The 21,533-nt window shown below is 42.3% G+C and overlaps 2 protein-coding genes across 2 annotated transcripts in view; both read right to left on the reverse strand.

Moving 5' to 3' along the window:
* The window catches only part of NLRP14 (NLR family pyrin domain containing 14), a 283,814-nt gene that overhangs the window by 207,508 nt on the left and 54,773 nt on the right, over positions 1–21,533 (reverse strand). The gene's annotated exons all lie outside the window — the stretch shown is intronic.
* RBMXL2 (RBMX like 2) lies at positions 4,915–6,694 on the reverse strand. The gene has a single exon (XM_027073246.2). The coding sequence runs from the start codon at positions 6,353–6,355 to the stop codon at positions 5,171–5,173; it is 1,185 nt and encodes a 394-aa protein (XP_026929047.1). The 5' UTR covers positions 6,356–6,694; the 3' UTR covers positions 4,915–5,170.

A 21,533-nucleotide genomic window follows, 5' to 3' on the forward strand; every position in this document is an offset into this window, starting at 1 on the left:
GATTTGAAGGAAAAAAGGTCTTGATAACATCTATCTGCCTCACTTCTGACTGGTTAGGAATGGGACACAAAGTCTGCTGGCAGAAGTTTTGGCTCACCCTAGCTGTCAAGAAATATAGAAGGCAGAGGCAGAGTGGGGGCTGTGAAGAGCCAAATATCTCTCCAAGATTTCAAGCTGGGTGAGAACACCGTGAATATAAATACAACAAAACTCTCAAGTTGAACTTTCTGGAGACTTCTAGTACATAAGCAATTTTACTGGTCAATGGAAAGGATAAATACCAAAGGAAAGTCTGAGCTACTGCTATTTGCACAGTGCCCTGTACAACTGTTTAGTGAACCCACTGCAATTCCAGTCACTGTGCTGCAGGCTTTACATGCATTATCTTATTTTAAACTTTCACAATTGTTATGAGATATCATCACCATTCGCACATGAAAAAAACTGAAGGTCAAAACTTGTAATAAAACTGCCCAAGCCACATAAGTAAAAACAGAATGAAGACTCTTTTATACAACCAAAAGATTACCCTTCGACTATAATGAGCAGCATCCAAACATTACAGGGAAGCTTCGCTATTTTTTCCTAACGCTGTCCCTAAAAATTTCATAATACATCCTCAGATTTGCTCATTCTCCTTAAGCACTTTAGTAAATCTGATCAGTAGTGCATTCCACACTCCTCAATGCTCTGTAGTTGCTATAGTTTATTTTTTGCACTTGATACCCATATTACATGTTACCCTCAAAATATTTATACTCAGAATAATTTTTAAAGAGTTGTTAGATGTGCTATACTATAAGAGAAATTATATTCAGAAACTATGTCACCACAAACAATACATGAATTCTGAAAGGAATACCGACTACCATTGGGTTCACACAATCTGATTCTGCTTGGTGAGTTATTAAATATGCTCAAAAGAGTCAAGAACAGAGTAACTGTCCCCACAAAGGAAATTGCTATGCAAGAGAAGGAAAATCACATCACCTTTTTTAATATAAAGTCTAAAAGGGTAGCAGCATGAACCTCACATAATCTAATGGCTGAGACATATTAGAGGCCCCAGGTAGAAGGAATACAAGCAGAAAATTCTTCCCTATTTTACTTGGCCTGAGGCAAGGGAAGAAAGGGAGCTACTGTGCTTTAGAAAGGAGGTCTGCCTCCAGCACTCTAGGAGAGTCCCGGGACCCAAAACAGGATTCAGGCTGCAGAGATGGAAGATGTTCAGGCCTCACCTGGTGGGGAACACTCAGTGATGTTGTTGGTTGCCACATGGACACTTTCGATCCTCCTGGAACCCTATTTTGGACAGAAGGAATGTGGAGATAGGGTCTCAGGAGTAGGCTGAGTCAAGCACAAGATACAGAACACAAAGGTTTTGGCTAGGAGATGCACATTCTTTAAATTATATCCAGTGGGCAAGTCCTGTGAAACACCTGGTTTGCTCTCCCTCGCTCATCATCATGAAAGAAATTACAAGCAAGAGTTTTCAATTGCTAGATCTCTTATATACTTTCCTACAAAAATAGCTTTATACAGTAATTTCCAGTAAAGAAGAATTGGGGCTGCTCTATTGCACACATACATGAGAAATCCATAGCCTCTGTATGCTGTCTTGAACTCATCTAAGCTCTGCAGGAGTCTTTATTTCCAAATGTTTACATCACTTTTTAAAAAGCTATTAATAGTTTTAATATTCAGGAGATTAGGCTTCAGAAATTGGCATTTTGTTAATTGGAAAAAGGTTTTCATTGTTATTATACTTCAGAAAGAATGTCAAAGGGGAAAACTACACTCTCCTCTAAGATCTGGTTCTCAGATATGCAAATTCTACCCCTGAGGTTATGGTGAGCTAGCTATGAGCCCAGTCTGGGACAGGAGCTTCTACAAAGAGTCAAACAGAATAAGGCATCACCCATAAACAAAGTCAAGAGGGAGAGTCATTGTCAAGACTGTTGCAACTGAAAGGCAGGTTCAGGACAATAGTTAACATTTTTGAGTAGTCATTACATGCTGGTGCTGTGCTAAGCTCTATTTTTCATATTAAAGTTTGTATTTACTTATATTTATATATATATATATATATATATATCAAAATTATGGAATATCAAAGATATGCTAATGTACACACCACAGAAATTTAAGATGTCAACATTGTCATTTTTGCTTAAAGTCCACCTGTTAAAAAAAAAAAAAACAATGCATATTCGGCTAAGGCCCACTCCTCATCCATCCCACCTTCCTTTCCTCACACTGAACTTCCTGACTTTTCATGTATCACTCCAATCATAGGTTTTTTCATTACACTTGTATTTATGCAACTTGCCTTTCCACCCAACAAATACTTTGATATTTACCTATGTTGATACACGTGGATCTGGTTGATTCACATTAGCTTCCACATTGAACTTTATTATAATAAGTCTCAGTTAATCCACTCCAGGTAGGCTGTTTCTACTCTTTTAACATTCAGAGGGCAGTGATCTTGTGGGTAACTTCTGGTGTACACGTGCGAGTTTCTCTAGGTCCTCTCCTTGGACTTTCCGAGTCGTAAGGTATGCACCCTCCATCTTTACTAGGCATTGCCAAAATTATTTCCAAAGTGATTATGTCAATTTCTACCTCTATCAGAAAGGTATCAGTCCTTTTGGCCCCTTATTTTTCCCTTGGTGTTTTCTTTCTTAATGGTTTCTAAGCACTCTTGGGATTATTTCAATGCAAATACATTCTTCGAATTTATGGTTTTACATTTCACTTTATTAAATGTCCTATCATTAAAAAATATCTTAATAATATGGAAAATTCTAGCAACATGATTTCCTTCGAGGTTTGTGTTTATGTCAAAAGTTCTCTGCCCCAGGATGATACAGTTTTTCTTTATTTTCTTCTAAATATTTTTTAAAAATTTCCTCTCCAGGTTTATATCTTCAAACCATCTAGAATGTATTTTTTGTGTATGCTCGGTTAGGGGATCTCGTTTTATCTTTTTACAGAGAGATAGCCATTAAAAACAAACAAAAAAAAAAGTCCATCCTTTCATCAATGACTTTTAAAGCTACCTCTGTCATATATCATGTTTTCATATGCAAGTGGGCCTATTTATGGGCTCACTGTCTTGGCTCTGTTGGTCTGTCTATCCTTGTCTATTGATATCACACAGCTTAAGTTACTATAGCTTTATAACAAGTTTTGATTATCTGGTAAGGTGAGTCCTTTCTAATTATTGTTTTTTTCAGAATCACTTTGGCTCTTCTTGCTCTTTATTCCACCATATGAAGCTTTAGATAAACCTCCCATTAGTGTCTTTTTCTTACCTGTTTCTTAAAAATTTGTGGTAAATCAAGTCATTTTCTTTTTTTTTCTTTTTTTTTTAGTTTTGTGGCTGGTTAGCCAAATCTTTTATTCAGTATTCCATCGTAGATCACACAAATAAATGGGTATTACTGGGAAAGAGAAGGGAGCTGTGTGGAAAAATCATGTTGTAACTTCACTTGAAGTTGTACTGATTTTCCAAATTAATTTGGTGAGGTTAAGAATAGTTATGATAAAAAGTGTTCCCAACCATGACATGATACAAACCTCCATTTATTTAGTCTTTTTATAGGTCCTTCAATAAACGTTAATAAGTTTTCCATAAAGGTATTACACATTTTGCCTGAGTGATTCTGGACTTTTTTTTTTTTTTTTAAGCTATTTCTTGCATTTGATCTTCTGGGCCAGTAATGCAGCCTTTCCTATAATTCACCTACTTTATTATTTTGTCAAAAAGTCATGTTTTTGGAGTTGTGTATGTGAGTGTGTTACATTCAGATCTCTTTAAGTACTTTTTTGCTGTGCAGGTGCTCATCTGTTTCCTCCAGCAATTACTACGCAGAACATGAGTCCTACTATTTTAACCTGATCCTTCTTTCTCTGGCAACTAGAGCTCCTTGACTGTGCAATTACCTCTCTCTCAGATAAACAGGGAAATTCCACAGGTGCTGACTGGAAAAAGGTGTTTCTTGCCCTGAGGTTGGGGTAGAAAGTGCAGACTGTTATATCCCTCCTGAGGCACCCTGGGGGAAGCCTCTCTGATCTTTATCTGTTCAAGCCCTTCTCCCCAGCTTAACAGTACAGAACACTCAACCCATCCCCAGGTCCCTCACACCAGGATGAGTTCCTCAGACGTTGAAATGCCAAGCTCTCTCAAGAATTCTCTGAGCTTCTGAGTTCTGATGCTGCTTCACATTTGGTTCCTCCACCCCCAAGGGCAGAAGACTAATTCTCTCCATAGGAGCCAGCTAGCTGGCTCTAGAGCCAAGGGCAAGTAGCGTGGAGTTAGGTACAGAAGCCATTATGATCCCCAAATTCACCATTGGTGTATTTTCTACTTGTTTCTTAATAATTTGTTGGTGGTGAAAATAAATGCGATTAATTGATGTTTGTCTGGGATTTCTGCAGCTCTGTGGTTGGTTGGCCAACTCTGTAATTTAGTATTCCATCCTTGTTCAACATATATGAATAGTATTTGGGGGAGCAAGGGAACAGGAGATTCTGCAGATTCTCAAAGTAAAGGCAAAAAGACAACATATGCCCAGCATTATCCACTTGCTTTTTTTAGACTTAAGAGTGAACAGAGCTTTTTTCAAATAGGCATCTAAATGATTTTTGTTGTTGTTGCTGGTCATTTTTTTTAAATACTGGGAACACTGAGTCTCAGTCTGAAAAATACCCTGAAATCTTAAGAGTAGCATATACCAGTGCCCTTCCATTCCCCGCCCCCCCCCCAAATCTTGTTGCTTTGAATTAACAGACTGATCCATTTTTCCATTTTTGGTGGGCAGAGACTGTCTCACTTATCAGGAAAACTTAGAAGAGAGGAAGCCTTTAGAAGAATTTTTACTTGGAAATATAAGAAGACTAGTACGCAGGTTCAAGTCATACTTTTAACATGAGCTTGTTGAAAGAAACGTTAACAATTCCAAAACGCAATTAAACGAGTTTTAACTTTTTCCTCCCAAAAAGCACAAAAAATATGGAGAGGAAGTGAACAGGAAATTTTAAAATTTTTTAAAAGGTAAAAACAACTCTTCCTTGTACTAATCCTTGGGTAGTTAGCATACAACTGACTCTTCTTTTCGTTAGTTTCTTTGAAAACGGAATTTTCAACTCCCAAGTCTGTTGGTACTTAGTATCTGCTCCGGGCTCCCCCTCTCTCCGAGCGGCTTCCCAGGCGGCCTCCGCCCCTGGGGACCCTGCGGCCAGAGCGGCTGTAAGAATCGCGCGGGGGAGGGCACCCCCTTTCCAAGGACGGGGAGAGCCCGCGGTCGGCTCTGCCTACGCGGTCGCGGCCCCTCGAGTAGCGGTCGCTACGGCCGCCGCCGTAACTGTCGCGGCCGCCGCCATAGGCGTCGGGCGAGCAGCCCCGGTACTCGTCGTAGCGGCCTCCCCCGCCGTACGCCAGCGGAGGCCCCCGCATCGCGGCGGCGCTGAGCGGGTCCCCGTAGCTCTCGAATAGGTCTCGGTAGGAGCCTCCGCTCGGATGGTCCGAGAAGTCGCGGTCGCGCCCCCCGTAGCCGTCTCGGTCGCCATACCCTCTCGACGGACAGTTATCCCGGGCATTGGAGTGGCCGTAATCGCGGTAGGTGTACTCTCGAGGCGAGGGAGCAAACTCGCGGGGGTCGCGGGCGCTAGGGTAGCCTCGGCTCGAGTAGTTGTCTCTGGGCGAGCAGCCCTCCTCCCGGGGACTCAGGTAGGGGTCCCGGCGCGGGGGTGGCGGCTCCCGGCGCGGTGGGCCTGCATAGCCGTCTCGCCCCCGTGCGGCCGCGGCCCGCCCGCGCATTCCACCGCCGCTGCTGCGAGCCAGGCCCGACGGCGCGGCCCTCTTGGGGGGCGGCCCGGCCCTGCGTGGCGGCGGCCCACGCTTCATGGGCAGCGGGGCCCTGGAGGACCGTGGGTCGAAATCCCCCGCGTAGCTGCTGTCGTCCGCCGGCCCGCCCCGGGATGGGGGTCGCCGCGGGCCAACGCCGCCCCCGCGGGTCCCGCGCAGGCCCCTCGAGCGACCACGGCTGCGGGACGGCGGCGGCGCGCCCCGCCGGCCGCTCTCAAACGCCGGCTTGGTGGCCTGGGCCACCTTGATGGCTTTACCATCCAGGGTCTTGCCGTTCATATCTCTGGAGGCAGCCTTGGCGTCGGCCGGGCTTTCGAAGGTGACGAACGCGAAGCCCCTGGACTTGCTGGTTTCTCGATCTTTCATCAAGAGCACCTCACTGATGCGGCCATACTTGCCAAACGCGGCCTCGAGGCCTTTCTCGTCGGTTTCGGGGTTGAGCCCGCCAATGAAGAGCTTCCCGGGGCGATCCGCCTCAACCATGTCGGTCAGTGGTGGACTCGGTGGAGGGGTAAGGCAAGGGTCAACGCCCGTTGTGGCCCGGGAACCGCTAGCTGATGGCGGCTCCTACCGGTCGGGTGGAGCGTCGTCGCGTAAACGCGGTCGGCGTCCCGGCTGCGCCCGTGGAACGCTGGGGTGTATGCCTTTGGGTCTGGGTGCGCAGCCAGGCAGGACTCTTTCTAGTCGTGATTGGCTGGTGGCCCGGGGTCGCCGTCGGGAAGGGCAGGCAAGCTTTGTGACTTTACTTCCAGCCTTTAAACTTTGGCTTCATAACCTGCCCCTGGCTTACAGCTTTTAATTCACCCCTGAAAGCTCAGCTGCAAAATGAAAAGCCGTTAAATGTGTGTGTGTGTGTGTGTGTGTGTGTGTGTATACATGTATGTGTGTGTGTGTGTATTCATTCCTTATGGGTCTTAATGACAGGAATTACAGTGCATTCTAATCCAATTTACCCAAACCATTTTCAAACGAAAAAAAAAATCCAACTGAAAAATGAAATAAACGTCGAAAAATGCAGTTGGTACCTGAAAGGTATTAAGAACAAGAATTTTTTCACTCGTCAATGGGGATGAGAAGACTTGATAGTGGGGGATTGGTTGTGGGAATAGGAAAAAGTGAGTCATTCTTTGGATGCATAATTTTTCCCTTCTGCACCATTTTCTTCAATTTGTCAGCCTTCAGAGGGCTCAGAGTTTTATGTAGTACTGCCCTTTAATAAAAAGGTATTTCACAGAAAGCCACCTTTAGGAAAAATAAAGAGAAAACATGAGAGCTCTTGGACATTCATCAGAGTAGCACCTTAGCAAGAATAACAAACTGAAGCCTTTGCCTCTTCCTCTCAAGAGGAGGTACATCTCAGTGAAACAGAACATTTGGGTTCAAAGAAAAGTACACCATTCAAGTTTGTTCCATATGATATTCTCTGAATGGAGTAACTTGGTGAACATAGCTTTGCTTGAGATTTGACACCTAAAACCACTTTCTAAAAAAAACTATAGTATGTTTGGGGGCTTTTTACAAAAATACTTTAGATTTTTCAAAGGCTGCTTTATCAAAAGTTAACTGAATAGTCATGAGATGTCAATGTTTGTGTATGTAATATGTGTACATATGTGTACATATACATGTGCACATATGTGTTTACTACTGCAGTAGCTACACAGTATTGAAAGAGGTTGTGAAAGCAGGCATTTTTATGATTTTTCTGACTTTATGGGGATGTTCTTAAGGTTTTAAGATTTTTTTAATATGCACAAATGGAAGTTAAATGCATCACATCAGTTCATGTGATAAGTTGCAGTTACAGATTTTATTAAATCATTATTGTATTTGTAAGTTAAGTCTACCTGTTTGGGATGTATTTATTTTTAAATACATTTACTTTTGTTTGCGCATACTTTACTTAGAAATTTTACATTTCTGGTTCACAAGTTCGAGACCCGCATTGGGCTCTGTGCTGTTCAGAGCCTGGAGCCTGCTTTCGATTCTATGTCTCCCTCCCTCTCTGACCCTTCCCGGTTTGTGCTCGGTCTCTCTCTCTCAAAAATAAATAAACATTAAAAAAAAGTTTCCTCTAATTGCTGTATTTAAGTTTAAAACTACTTCTCTCTATATTACTTAACAGTATGTCCTGAGCTGTTATACATGGTATTTTCAGTTGTTCAGTTCCTACCATTTTCTCATTTTCATTTCTTTCTTGATTCATGAATTATAAAGATGTTTTCAAACTTTCAAAAACACAGATTTTGGGAGTTATTATTTCTTAACATGTTTTGTATGATTTCTTTTGTTTTTGTTGAGAATTGTTTTGTGACCTGCTGTCAGTAAGTGAGTGTGTGTGTGTGTGTGTGTGTATGTGTGTGTCTGCCTTTCTGTGTAATGTTCTATATATGCCTGAGAAGAAAGTCTATATTCTCTAAATAGTGGGGTAGAATTCTTTCTTTATATTGTGCTGTTTAAATCTACCTTATCCTATTTTTATTTGATAGAATTGTCAATCACCGAGAATGGTTTTTACCTTTCCCATAATTATGGATTTGTCCATTTCTCTTTATTTTTATGCACATTTTTGCTTCATGTAACTTAAGATTATATTGTTGGATATATAAAAATTGAGAATTGCTATGTATTTCTGATAACTGCCTTTATTATGTAATTGATCCTCAAAATCCGTAACATTTTTATTTTAATCTCTTTTGTCTAATACTTACATAGCTCAGTGTTTTTCATATCTCTTTCTGTCAGCTTACTGTGTGACGGTAACAATGCCCTTCTTGCCTTTTTTTCCCATCCTTCTTGCATTCTCTTGTACCAAATGAATTTTCTTTATTCCTCTTTTTCCTCTACTAATACGGAAGCTTTGCCTTCTATTTCTATTCTTTAAATGTTTACCTAAATGTTTTTATTTAGGGCTAACTTGTAAGTTTATTTATAGAATCTTAAATTTACTGCCCGATTTTTACATATGCACATATCCATGTAACCATGACCCATATCAAGATCTATAGCATTTCCGTCACCCCAAATAGTTCCCTCATGTCCCTTTCAAAACAGTACCTTCCTCCCAGAGGTAACCATAACTTATGGTGACTTATATCAACCATAACTTAGTTTTGCCTTCCCTTAAACTTTATATAAATGGAGTCATATAAAATAAACTGTTATGTATCTGGCTTATTTCACTCAGTATGTTATTTCTGTGATTCATCCATGTATTGCATGCACCAGTGGTCTGCTCTTTTTGATTTTCTAGTACTCACTATATGACTATACCACAATTTATTTTTTCATTTTCCTGTTGATGGATAGGGGCTTGTTGGGGTGGGGGTGATTCTTGTTTCCTCCAGTTCTCCCAACATTGCCCCCCTATCCAATCAGTCCCCAGTCCCAAAATACATCCAGACTGCACTCACTTAACTACTTCTGCACCTCTACTACCTTCATACAAATTATCACCACCTGAGGAATAATATATATACCCATATACATACATGTACATATACATTTGGTTTTTGTCCCCACTTCCTGGCACAGAGCTCCTAAAACCTTTGGGATTTCCTGAAGGATAGATTTTGTTATTCATCAAAGCCCCTTTTGACCACACCTGAATTTATGCTAGTAAGGTTACTCCTACTGGGGGTCCTAGATAGTTTCAGGATGGGAACTGGTAGCCTAAGGAACCAACCCTGTGATTACAGGGTTAGAACTTTGAGCTCCCCTCTACACGCTCACACACACACACACACACACACACACACACACACACACACACACCAGGGAAGAGTGAGAGGCTGGAGATGTTTTTTAAATCTTTCTTTCCAGACAAAGTAAGGGACCATCGTGTGTCTGAAATTTTTGTTTCCTTTTGTTCCAGGGCTCCTCTCAAACTACTTTGGTGATGTCCCAGGAGCCCAAAGAGGCTACTACAATTCAATACTGTCTTTGGGAAAGTTTTGTCAGGGAGAAAGAAAGTAAACAGTACTAGGGCCATAGCTGCAAAGCATAAAGTCTGCAGGGGTTGGAGGGGAAGGGTGCTCAGTGAACTGACAACTTCCCGTACCCTTAACTAATGGTATGTTACAAAGAGTCCTGGGGCTTTATCTCAACCTCAAGGGTATACCCAGAATGTTAACAATCAAAATCTTTCTTCACTGTGCTTCCAGAGCACTGGATCAGGAGTCGAGACTCACCAGATACCTAAACAAGCAACCAGACTGGAGACAAAATACCTCGATGCTTGCTAAGTCAGTCCAGTTGTCCTGTCCCAGGGTCCTTTGGTGGCTCCGATTCAGGTCTGAGTAGGGACATCATAGAAGGGTCAGAAACAGCACCAGACAGTTGTTAAAGATGACAAGACAGACTTAACTATAACTTAAACTGTATAAACTGAGCTCAGCTCCAACTCAAAGGAGACGTTTTTAAAGGGAGAAGAGAGGGAACAAAAAGGGGTGATAGAGAAGTAAAAAATGTGGGACTAATGGGCTATGGGGGAATGGAAAAATTACAGAAGAGGGTTGTGGAAAATTACTGAAAATGGTTTGGAAATGTGGGTTGGGACAATATACATTTTGCAGTGTGGGAACATTGTGCTTTCTTAGACAAAGACTCAGCATGGGGGCTGGGGTCACCTTTAAAGACATGTCCCAACACAGGTGGAAACTAAGCTAGACTTACATCGAGTCTCTTAGCACAGTGTTTGGACAAGTCCTTTGTGCTGCATGGGACTTCCTAGTTCACAGAGTGACTAATTTAGGGTGGTACCTTTGGTTTTGAATGCTGCAGAGCGGAAGCACATGTTTGGACTGATACAGGACCCACAGCTCACTACTGAACAATCACAGACGGCTATACATAATGGTGAAACATACCAAGTTATTCTCAAGAAAACAGCCAGCCTGGTGGATTGGTTAATATTGTAAAGTCTGAGAAGCAGGACAGTTCAGCTCCCCCCATAAATGCTAAGTGGAACACCCTACATGAAGCATCTGATATGCTTCACATGTAAGCCATGTGGGACTGGCTTTAGGATAATCAAGATACTCACCCACTGAATATGCTGGTTACCCAGGTTATGGTAAATGTTGTGGTTAGGGGGCCCTTTTGCATAGGCATCTCATGTTACAAAATAGAGGGGCAGTCTGAAAAGCCTCATAGAATTTGTAATCTCAGCTTCCTCTCATGGGTCTTGTAGGTGCTAAAAAAAAAAAATACTAGCAATAAAATGGAGAAAGACAGAAAGGAGAGTTAGGGGACTTGTCCCATGGTTATTAAGAAGTGACATAAATAGAATGGACATTGATAAGGTTAACAAAAGTCTTAATGCAGCACTATCCAAGGCTGTGTAGACCTCCTGCTAGTCCTTCAACATCAAAGAGCCTCAAATAAATCTGCTCTATTTACCCCCAGTTTAGAAGCATTTTAAAAGCCTGAAAGTAAAGATTACAATGAGAAACTGAATTGAAATCTCCTGAATTAACGGTCATCCAGATCAATTAAGATAAAGATTGACAAATGGCCTAGGTCCCTGAGCTGGACACGTGCTGGGAGCACAAAGTCTTATGAGTGGATAAATGGTCAGGAGTGGAGTAGTTTCTGGGACTCATAGACAAGGGAACCTCATGCACTAGGGTATCAAAACCCACTGGTGCATCCCTAACAGGAGCTGTAATCAGAATGAAAGAATAAAGAAATGTTAAGGGTTGATAGAGTTGAAATGGAAGTTTGGGTGAAAACTGGAATTTTTACAAAGAGTGATTGGGTCTTTGTGTCTCTTTCAGCTGAATGTATTAAATGGATGGATATTGTGTCTGGTAGGGGGATATTTCCCCTACCTAGTATTGTAAAATACAAGGCATGCCAATCCACCCTTCAAGGAATATTAGTTAGACATGCTAAATGAGGACAAATAAGACTGCCCAAACCCACACAGTGTAAAATAAAAACTGGAGTGCTGGTGTGGGAGAATTCTCTGTATGAGAGACCTGTGTGGTGTGTAAACTGGGGTTATGGCAAAAGCCTATGAATGCCCCACAGTAATGACTACTGAGATTTTGGGATAGAGAATTTCCATTTGAGAGGCAGTTACTAGCTTGCTATTGGACATTAATTGAATTGCCTCTATGACTGAAGGTTATATATAATCACATCACCTCACACCCATTAGGATGGTTACTATCAAAGAACCAAAACAAACAAAACCCCACAAAATAACAGATGTTGGCAAGGATGCAGAAAAACTGAAATGCTTGTATATTGCTGGTAGGAGTGTAAAATGGTGCTGCCACTATGGGAAACAGTATGGTGTTTCTTCCAAAAAATCAAAGTAGGATTACCATACGATCCAGCAATCTCTGGGTGTATACATATATCTGGGTATATATCCAAAGACTTGAAAACAGGGTCTCAGATATTTATAAACCCATGTTCACAGCAACATTATTCACAATAGCCAAGAGATGGAAACAACTCAAGTTGCTTCAGATGAATGCGCAGATGAATGGATAAACAAAATGTAGCATTTACATACAATTTAACATTAACCTGAAAAAGGAAAGAAATCCTGACACCTGCTACAACATGGATAAACCTTGAGGACATTATGCCAAGTGAAACATGCCAGTCACAAAAAGACAGATACTGAATGATGGTTCCACTTGTATGGGGTATCTAGAGTGGTCAAGTTCATAGGAAGAGAAAGTAGAGCAGTGGCTGCTAGGAGTTGGAGGGAGGAGAAATGAGCTGTTGTGTAATTGATATAGAACTTCCATTTTGCAAGATGGAAAAGTTCCAGGGACTGGTTTTGCACAATGTAAATATACTTACTACTACTAAACTGTACACTTAAAAATGGTTATGATGCTAAACTTCATGTTATGTGTATTTAACCATAATTTAAAAATTTTAAATAAAAAATAATGACCTTAAAACCTGAAATATCAGTGATATCTTGGGTTTGGTCAGAGAAACATGCCAATGGGGAGAGCAGTGCCCAGAAGTGTTCCATAATAAAATGGAGATGGTTTGTACAGGAATATGCTACCAGAAGAATGCAGAAAGTTACCCAGTGGATTCACAAGCAAGCAACTAGACTTTTCCCCTTGGACTGACTTTGGGACCACATGAGGAGCTCCCAGATTTTATTCTACAGATAGTGTCCTATAAACAGTTTCCCGATTGACCAACAAAAAGCTGCTTGGTTAATGGATAGCAATTCCAAGGTGAACAGACAGCATCTTATTTGAAAGGCTAAAAACTGTGTTGGAGGAAGGTAAAAATAAATCTACTTGGGAGACTGAATCATATGCGGTTTTCTTAGCAGTGACTGAAGAACTGAACAATGATAAAAGCCCCTAGGTTTGAGCTTTTACTGACTCAGGGGTGGCGTCCAATGGCCTGGCCATTTGGTCAGGCGGAAGAGCAGTGGAAAACTGGCCAATTAAAGAGATGCCCCTGGGGTACCTAGCTGGCTCAGTCAGTAGAGCATGTGACTCTTGATCTTGGGGTCATGATTTTGAGCTCCACATTGGGCATAGATATTATTTAATAAATAAAAGGGGTTTTTTTGTTTGTTTTTTGTTTTTGTTTTTGTTTTTTGGTAAAGAAAGAGATGTCCCTAGGAGGTATGGCCCTATTGAAATCACTATGAGAATGTGAGAGATGCATTACAAGTAGAATGTGTTGATGCCAATCAGAAGAACCAACTTGCGGGTTCACAACGTGATTGGAATTCACCAGCAGATAGCCCTGTACTTGTTTGAGGAGGCTACCTGTGTGTATGAAATGAGTGGACATTGGCAGACTCCAGCAATGCAGATAAAGCCTGTATCTAGACATAGTCCTCTTGCACCTCTGGAGCACAAAATGCCATGAACAACTGTTCTGTCTGCCAACAAAAGAGACTACAGATGATATATGGCAGATTCCATGGGGGCACATAACTGGCAAATGAAACTGATACTGGTAGCCAAGGGGTCTTAATAAGACTAGATACTGTCTTTGAAGTAGACTTTGCTTATCCAGTGGTAGATGCAAATGTTCAGAATACTATAAAAGAACCATAACAGAAGATATTGCACCAATTTGGATCACCAAGTCATATTTCTTCAGACCTAGGAGCATACTTACAGCCCATAATGTCCAACAATGAGTAGAGGGGTATCTTCCTCAGAATAGTTTGACAGAGAATTGGAATGGGCAATTGAAACATTGGTCATCAGATACAGGGAGATAAAGGCATGAAGGGCTGGCTTACACACCTTCATGAGTATGTGCTCACACTCAACATAAGGAGGGCTAAGGAACTGTCCTCATTAAATACTCGTGTGTGTGTGTGTGTGTGTGTGTGTGTGTGTGTGTGTGTGTGGTGGATCTGGGGATGAGGATTGGAAAAGGATGGTAGAATGACCATGCATCTTCCCAGGGGAAGATGACTAATTACTGTAATTTTTTTCTTTCTTCTTCTTATCACCTCAACTTTCTTTCTCTTACTTAATGGGTGCAGGAGCAGGTCTTCAGCTAAGTTCCAGAAGCAAGGATGATTCCTAAGAAATTATATTTTATTTTTAAAAATATTTTATTAATTTTGAGAGAGAGAAAGAGAGAGGCAGAGTGAGAGGGAGGGGGGGAAAGAGAGAGAGATTGATTGATTGATTGCCACGCATGTCCCACACTGTCAGCACAGAGCCCAATGCAGGGCTCAATCTCACCAACTGCAAGATCATGACCTGAGATCAAGAGTCTGGACACTTAACCGACTGAGCCACCCAGGTGACCCTGTAACTAAATTTTAAACCTTATGTCAGAATTCCTAAGGATCTGATGGGGTATACCTTTACCCTATTTGGGAAAACCACGATTAGCACAGTATGCAGCTATGTCTAATGGTAAAAAATACCCAATAATTCTGTACCTATGTAACCTTACTCTAAATAAATGGGAGTGGACTGAGGAGGAGGTACGTGCTAGACTAATATTGCTGTCTGCAATCTAGAGCTGCACAGTGTGTGAACCTAACGTCCCTTCCAAAGGTGGAAAACGTTGGGAATAAATGGAGTGAAAATAAATAAATAAATGGGTTTTATAATGAGGGAAATTCAAAACTACATTAACACGTCAAAAGAGGCTCAAAGCAAGAGATGATATTTTCTCTTAGCTCAGTTAGACCAGATGCCTGAAAAATTAAATATTTTAATAATTAAAATTCCTGAAACTGCAACATTATATTAAATAGATGAGTATTTTGTGTGTTTACATCTGTCCCCCATGTATACGTGAAAAAGAATGCTAATACTATTTTTCACTCCTTTTACAACTACTGGCAGCAAACGGTAGTAGATCTGAATAGTTAATGAAGATGTGAATACTAGTAGAGAAGTGTAGTGTTTAAATGGGGTGTCTCTTGATCAGATAGGGGGCCTCCAAATGTGGGGCAACAATCAGGTGGAAGCCTGTGGCAAGGTAGGTGGAAGAATTCACCTGAGGCAGAGCAAAGGAAACCTAAGTTTACATAATACAAAGCAGAGGAACGTCAGGCAGAACAATAGAGAAGAGGCTATCTGCCTGAGGCAGTGGGTGTGGAACACACTGCAAGGGATAGGTGGGCAGGACAGGAGGGGAAAGGCTATGTGCAAGGAGGCAGTGGGTGGGGATGGTTTTTAAAGGGGGAAGGTGAGGGGAGGTATGTCGGTGTATGGAATTCTCCTTTTGGTAACTGTGCCTAGTTGTAAATAGCCCATTGGTCAGTTAGGGCCTATGGATATTTTTGAGGTGGGTTGCCTGATGGGCCTGTCTGTATTCAGCCAAGAGGTCATTGTGGGCCCTTTCTACAGTCCTTTGCTCAGGCCTGTTTGCCCAAAAGCCACCTTTACTGGAAGCGTACATTAAAGAAAGGAGGGCCAGGCAAGGGAGTGCAAGGGGATTCCCTATGGAGTATCTCACTGGCTACAGTATCCTCCACGAGAGTAACTGGACCAGGGAACCGTAGATGGGAACCCTAGATGTGGGTAGGGAAGCTCCAAGATGAAAAAAAGAAATCTATCCACTGTCAGGGAATATAGATGACATTTTGAGAAAAAGAATAATCACCTTCCTCCAATAATAATCATCTATGCAAAGGGCTACGCCTTGATGAGGAAGAGTTGGAATACAAAGGAACTGCCATGAAGGTCCCCATTTCCTCAGGGTAGAAATAGAGTCAACTGAATGAGATCCCCATCCTTCCTAAGAGGAAGGTCAGGGGAGTATCTCTGGAAACAGCACCAATATCTATGGCCTGAGACCCTAAATTCCTTTCCAGTATTTTCAGGAACTGAATTTTGGTCCAACCATCCAGACACATGGAGTGATCTCATAACTCTATACTATGCCACAGGCTCCTTGACAGTGAAGAGGGAGCTTCCTGGCCACTCTGCAGCTTGGGCACTGCCTTTCTTAAATTTTAATTTTTTTTTATTGTGGTAAAATACACCTAACATAAAATTTGCCATCTTAACCATTTTTAGGTATACAGTTCAGTAGTTGTGATGTTGTGGTTTATTATCTATTTTTGTCTTGGTCCATAGTTTCCTGCTCATGCTCCGAAAACCCTTGGCATTTCCTGAGGACCAAGAGCAATAGGACCATCTTTTAATATTTAGTCTTTTGTCACAGATTCTTGAAATAGCTTCAGGACCATAAAGGTGAAGAAGAGTGTCTTGTTATTCATAACAAGCCCCTTTCAACCACACCGTTAATGAGATAACTTTTGAAAGGATTTTAGGATGGAGTCTGGTTGCCAAGGGAACCAACCAAAGGATTAGAGGGCTGGAATTTCCAGGCCTACCCCAACCCCAACCTCTCTGGAGGGGAGAGGGACTGGAGTTTGATTAATTCATTGGCTAAGGTGATGGAACTCCATCACACATGTAATGAAGCCTCCACAAAAAACCAAAAGCAGTGGGTCTGGAGAGCTCCCAGGCTGGTGAACAGGAGGAAGTGCTGGGGGAGTGGCACTCTTGCTCAGGGAGAATGTGGAAGCAATGCATCCTTTCCCCATACCTTGCCCTTAGCTTATCTTCCATCTGGTTGTTCCTGAACCCAGGAAGATTTTGTAACAAACTGGTAATCTAGTAAGTAAAATGTTTTCCTCAGTTTTGAGACACTCTAGCAAATTAGTCAAACCTCAAGAGGGGGTCCTGGGAACCCTGCTTCATAGCTGGTGAGTCAGAAGCACAGGTACAATCCGGACTTGTGACTGGTATCTTAAAGAGCAGGGCTGTGGGGCAGTGATGCAGGACTGAGCTTTCAACCCATGGGGTCTGAGACTATCTCCAGGTGAATAGTGTCAGAATTGAGTTGAATTCATTTGGTGAGTGATAGCAGGTATCCAATTTTGGGAAATCCATTTCTGCCCAACTTTAGGAAAGTGGCTTCACAGATTGAGAACTCAGCTTTATTATGAGTGGTCAAATTGCCTAAGCTGAAAAGATCTGGGAACTAAAAAAGTAACGCAAGCCACTTAGGCGCCTGAGCGCTGTCCAGGGTCCTGCTTTCTCTGCCTATGTAGACCAGGGTTGGAGCCGCCTCCTTACCAAGCACGTCCACGCCGCTAACGGCGCCCCAAGCCGAAATCTGAGGGTGCTTGGCTCAGGGACACAAGCTTCGGGAGCAGACTACCCGACCCGCGACTCCCACTCCCCGCAAGCCTGGTCAGAACGGCCCGCGACCCGACGGGTCAAAAGCTTAGGCTCGCCAGCACCTCAGCGCCCCCCGCCCCCGCGCCCCGCGCACCTGTGCACCCTACCCTGGCCTCCCCAACCTGCTGAGCTCGCCTTCCCCCCTCCTACCTAGCCACAACCGCGGACACCCCACACAAATCTTCCGACTCCGTCTCCCTTCCGGGCTTCCTCCCAGGACCTGAGGGCAGATTCGCCAAACTTAGTAATTCACAAAAGCCAACTGGAAACGAAGCACTCTCCTCTCCACCAGGGTTGGAATCCAGGGACTACCACGCAATGGGGAGAATGCAAATTCAGGAGTTTCCGAAGAGCAGGGCGTTCCCAAGTTGTGAGAGTCTGCGGTTTTTCCCAGGATAACAGTATCACCAACTTCACGGGGTTGCTAGTAAGTTGGATAGTAATACAGATGTCCTCAGGAGGAGTGGGATATTTTTGCTTTCATTCATTCATAGCCCACATTGCCAAGACACCGCGCTGTGGGCTGGAAATAGAACAGTAAAGAGCTGTGGTCCTGCCCTCGCTGAAATTACACTGTGTTGACAAAACACACAATAAGGAAATTTTTGTGAAGTCTTAGGAAATAAAGAAACATCAATGCTTTGTTAGAAAAGGGGGGCAAGCAGTGGTACTTCCGATTATAGTGCCCAACCTTTCTGACAAGTGATATTTAAACTGCAGTGTAACTGAAAAACAGTATGGAGGTTCCTCAAAAAATTAAAAATAGAACTACCCTACAACCCAGCAACTTCACTACTTGGTATTTATCCAAGGGATCCAGGTATGCTGTTTCAAAGGGTCACATGCTTCCCAATGTTTATAGCAGCACTATCAACAATAGCCAAAGTATGGAAAGAGCCCAAATGTCCATCGACTGATGAATGGATAAAGAAGATGTGGTGTGTATATATACAATGGAACATTACTCAGAGATTAGAAAGAATGAAATCTTGCCATTTGCAACAACGTGGATTGAACTATAGGGTATTATGCTAAGTGAAATAAGCCAGGCAGAGAAAGACAAATACGTGTTTTCACTCATATGTGGAATTTAAGAAAACAGATGAACATAGGAGAAGAGAAGCAAAAATAAGATAAAAACAAAGAGGGAGACAAACCATAAGAGACTCTTAAATACAGAGAACTAACAGGGTTGCTGACAGGGTGATGGGTGGGGGTATGGGCTAAATGGGTGATGGGTATTAAGGAGGGCACTTGCTGGGATGAGCACTGGATGTTATATGTAAATGATGAATCACTAAATATCCCTGAAATCATTATTACACTATGTTACCTTGGATTTAAATTTAAAAAAACAATAATAAATAAACCTCAGTGTAAAGGATGGTCCAGAGTTAGGTGCGTTGAAGAGTGGAAGAGCACAGTGGACAGACAGGATCACCAATGCAAAGGACCAGTGGTGAAAAACTTGGGACGAAGAATTGAGAAGAAATCACTAGGTTCTTTAGTGAGAGGAAAGAGGAACCAAATTATGCTGCCTTTTAAATAAGGAGAATTTGGCCCAACTCTCACATAATTCACTTACTCATTCATTCATTCAACAAATATTTATTGGACACCCACTATCGTGCAGGCACTGTACTGGGTGTTGGAGATTCTGAGGTGAAGACAAATAGGAAAGAGGGATGTTTAATTAAACAACTAATTACATCTAAAAGACAAAAATTATTAACAATATGTGAATTCATAGTCTTTCTTCCTTCTATTTCTATAAAGGAATCTGCTAATTTCCACCCTTTAATCTGCTCTTAAAGGTAACTTATCTTCTGGGAGAGTATCTATGATCAAAAAATAAAGGAGTGAAGACTGAAGAGTGAAGAGGAAAAAATTAGAGGGAACATTATGTGCAAAAAAAGAGACAAAATGATAAGCTGAACACAGTATTACGTTTGAAAGTAATGTTAATTGTCAATGGTTTACACTGTGTTTGGAGGTCAAGAGATAAAGCCGAATGTAAACTATCAGAGGTGGAAGAAAAGGGAAAAGACTTGAATATAGTTTTCTGTTTTGCTTTTAAAGAGAACTAGTTTGAGAGTGGTGCGGAGGACAGAGGAGAACACAAGCCAGGAGACAAAACAGGACATGATGACCTAAAATAAACTGTACTAAGACTAGAAAGAAGAAATATTTTTAACCTGGTTTTCTTACAATTTTTCTCTTTCACTCTTAAAGAAGTGTATTGACAACATAAGGTGATATGAAAATGTTGGGTTTCGGGAGTGAACGGTCAAAAAAGAATTCTTGAGAGGGCTTCAGTACAAAAAAGGTGGTCCCATTAAAGCACAAAAACAGGACCTGTGGGCAGAAACAGCTGCACAGGGGTTGTGATGGATAACTGATTATATACCTATATAACTTCAAGGGACAGCACAAGTCTCTAAGGAATTTGGAAGCAAGGTTTCCAGAAACTTGAGGTGCTATTATTAGGAAAAGGTCATTTATTCCTATCTAGTAAAACCTTAGACATGAGACCCTTCACAAGTATATCAGTGAACTATATGCTTGAAGGATGATTGCTAACATATACCTTGGGGGGTAGAGATAAAACAAGTTTCCAAAGGAATTTTTTATTTTTGAGAGCGCGAGCAAGGGAGGGGCAGAGAAAGAGGGAGACCGGGCATACCAAGCAGGCTCCTCACTGTTAGTGCAGCCCAACTTGGGGCCAGAACCCACAAACCTTAAGATCATGCATGACCTGAGTGGAAATCAAGAGTCAATGCCTACCAGACTAACCCAACCAGGTGCCCCTCCAAAGGAATTTTTACATGTTAAAGTAGATTTACAGGATCCTGGAGGGGTCAGGATAATGTTAAGCTAAGGGTATTAACAGCAAGGAGGTTGAATTCCTAAAGGAGGGTCACTCTGCCTGTCTCAAGAACTTGTCAATGGGTTGTAAGTTGTAAGGAACTTTTTCTTCTTTTGCCTTTGTTCTACACTTCCTAAGGTACCATGTGTTTTTCCCCCACCACCAAATAATTCTCCTCAGACACTGACTGGATATCCTACAAATTCACTCAATACAAACACTACCTAGAGATAGCATCAGATCCCATCAGTTAAGGATGGAGTCCCACAAGACTACCCCCACATCAGATGCTAATTGAAAGTCCAGGTGGTTAACCTGTGCATCAGACTGGCTATAGATAAATCAGTCTGTCAATGACCCCTCTTGCTCAACTATAGACCTCCAATGGTTATTTCTTATTGCATTTTCCTAAGCATGGATGATAACTGGAACATGCCAACAGCCAGACCAGAAGAGCCTGGATAGTAACTGAATACCTGAAAAAACATACCCCTTCCCTGCCCATGATCATGGGCTGAACATATACCGACCCCCACCTGTGATCACATGTCCTCTGCCCGTTCTTTTGCACATAACGCCCCCCCCAAACCTCTCTCAACAAAGCTCTAAGTGTCCATCTTGCTGTTGGAGAGGTCAGTTGTTAAGGCTTGAGCTCCCATCTGCTGTCACCCAAAATAAAGCTCTCCTGTCTCTTGAGTTATTGGCTTCTCTTATGACTCTTATCAGAATTTGTTTGGCAACAGTGTTGGCACACCCAGCCATAAGCTATGCTTTCCATTTGTGCAGCCCACTTGGGATTCCCTGGAAGGGAGGAGTTGGCCATGGCAGCATGCCAGGGCTCACCCATTCTTTCCCGAGCAAGTGGCTGCGACAGATCTTTGGTAACACCAAGGCCCCTCCTTGGGTTCGATTAACTCGTTAGAGTGGCTCACAGACTCAGGAAACCAGTATACTTATCATATAGGTCACTTTTAGGCAAACAGGCTAGAGTGATGGTGTGTGGAAAGGGCCCAAAGAGACCACCTGGCTGAATACAGACAGTCTCATCAGGCAACCCACCTCAAAAATATCCAAAGGCCCTAATTAAACCAATGGTCTACTTAAAACTAGGCAGTTACCAAAA

The sequence above is a fragment of the Acinonyx jubatus genome, chromosome D1 (genome assembly GCF_027475565.1).
Source record: "Acinonyx jubatus isolate Ajub_Pintada_27869175 chromosome D1, VMU_Ajub_asm_v1.0, whole genome shotgun sequence".
Taxonomy (NCBI): domain Eukaryota; kingdom Metazoa; phylum Chordata; class Mammalia; order Carnivora; family Felidae; genus Acinonyx; species Acinonyx jubatus.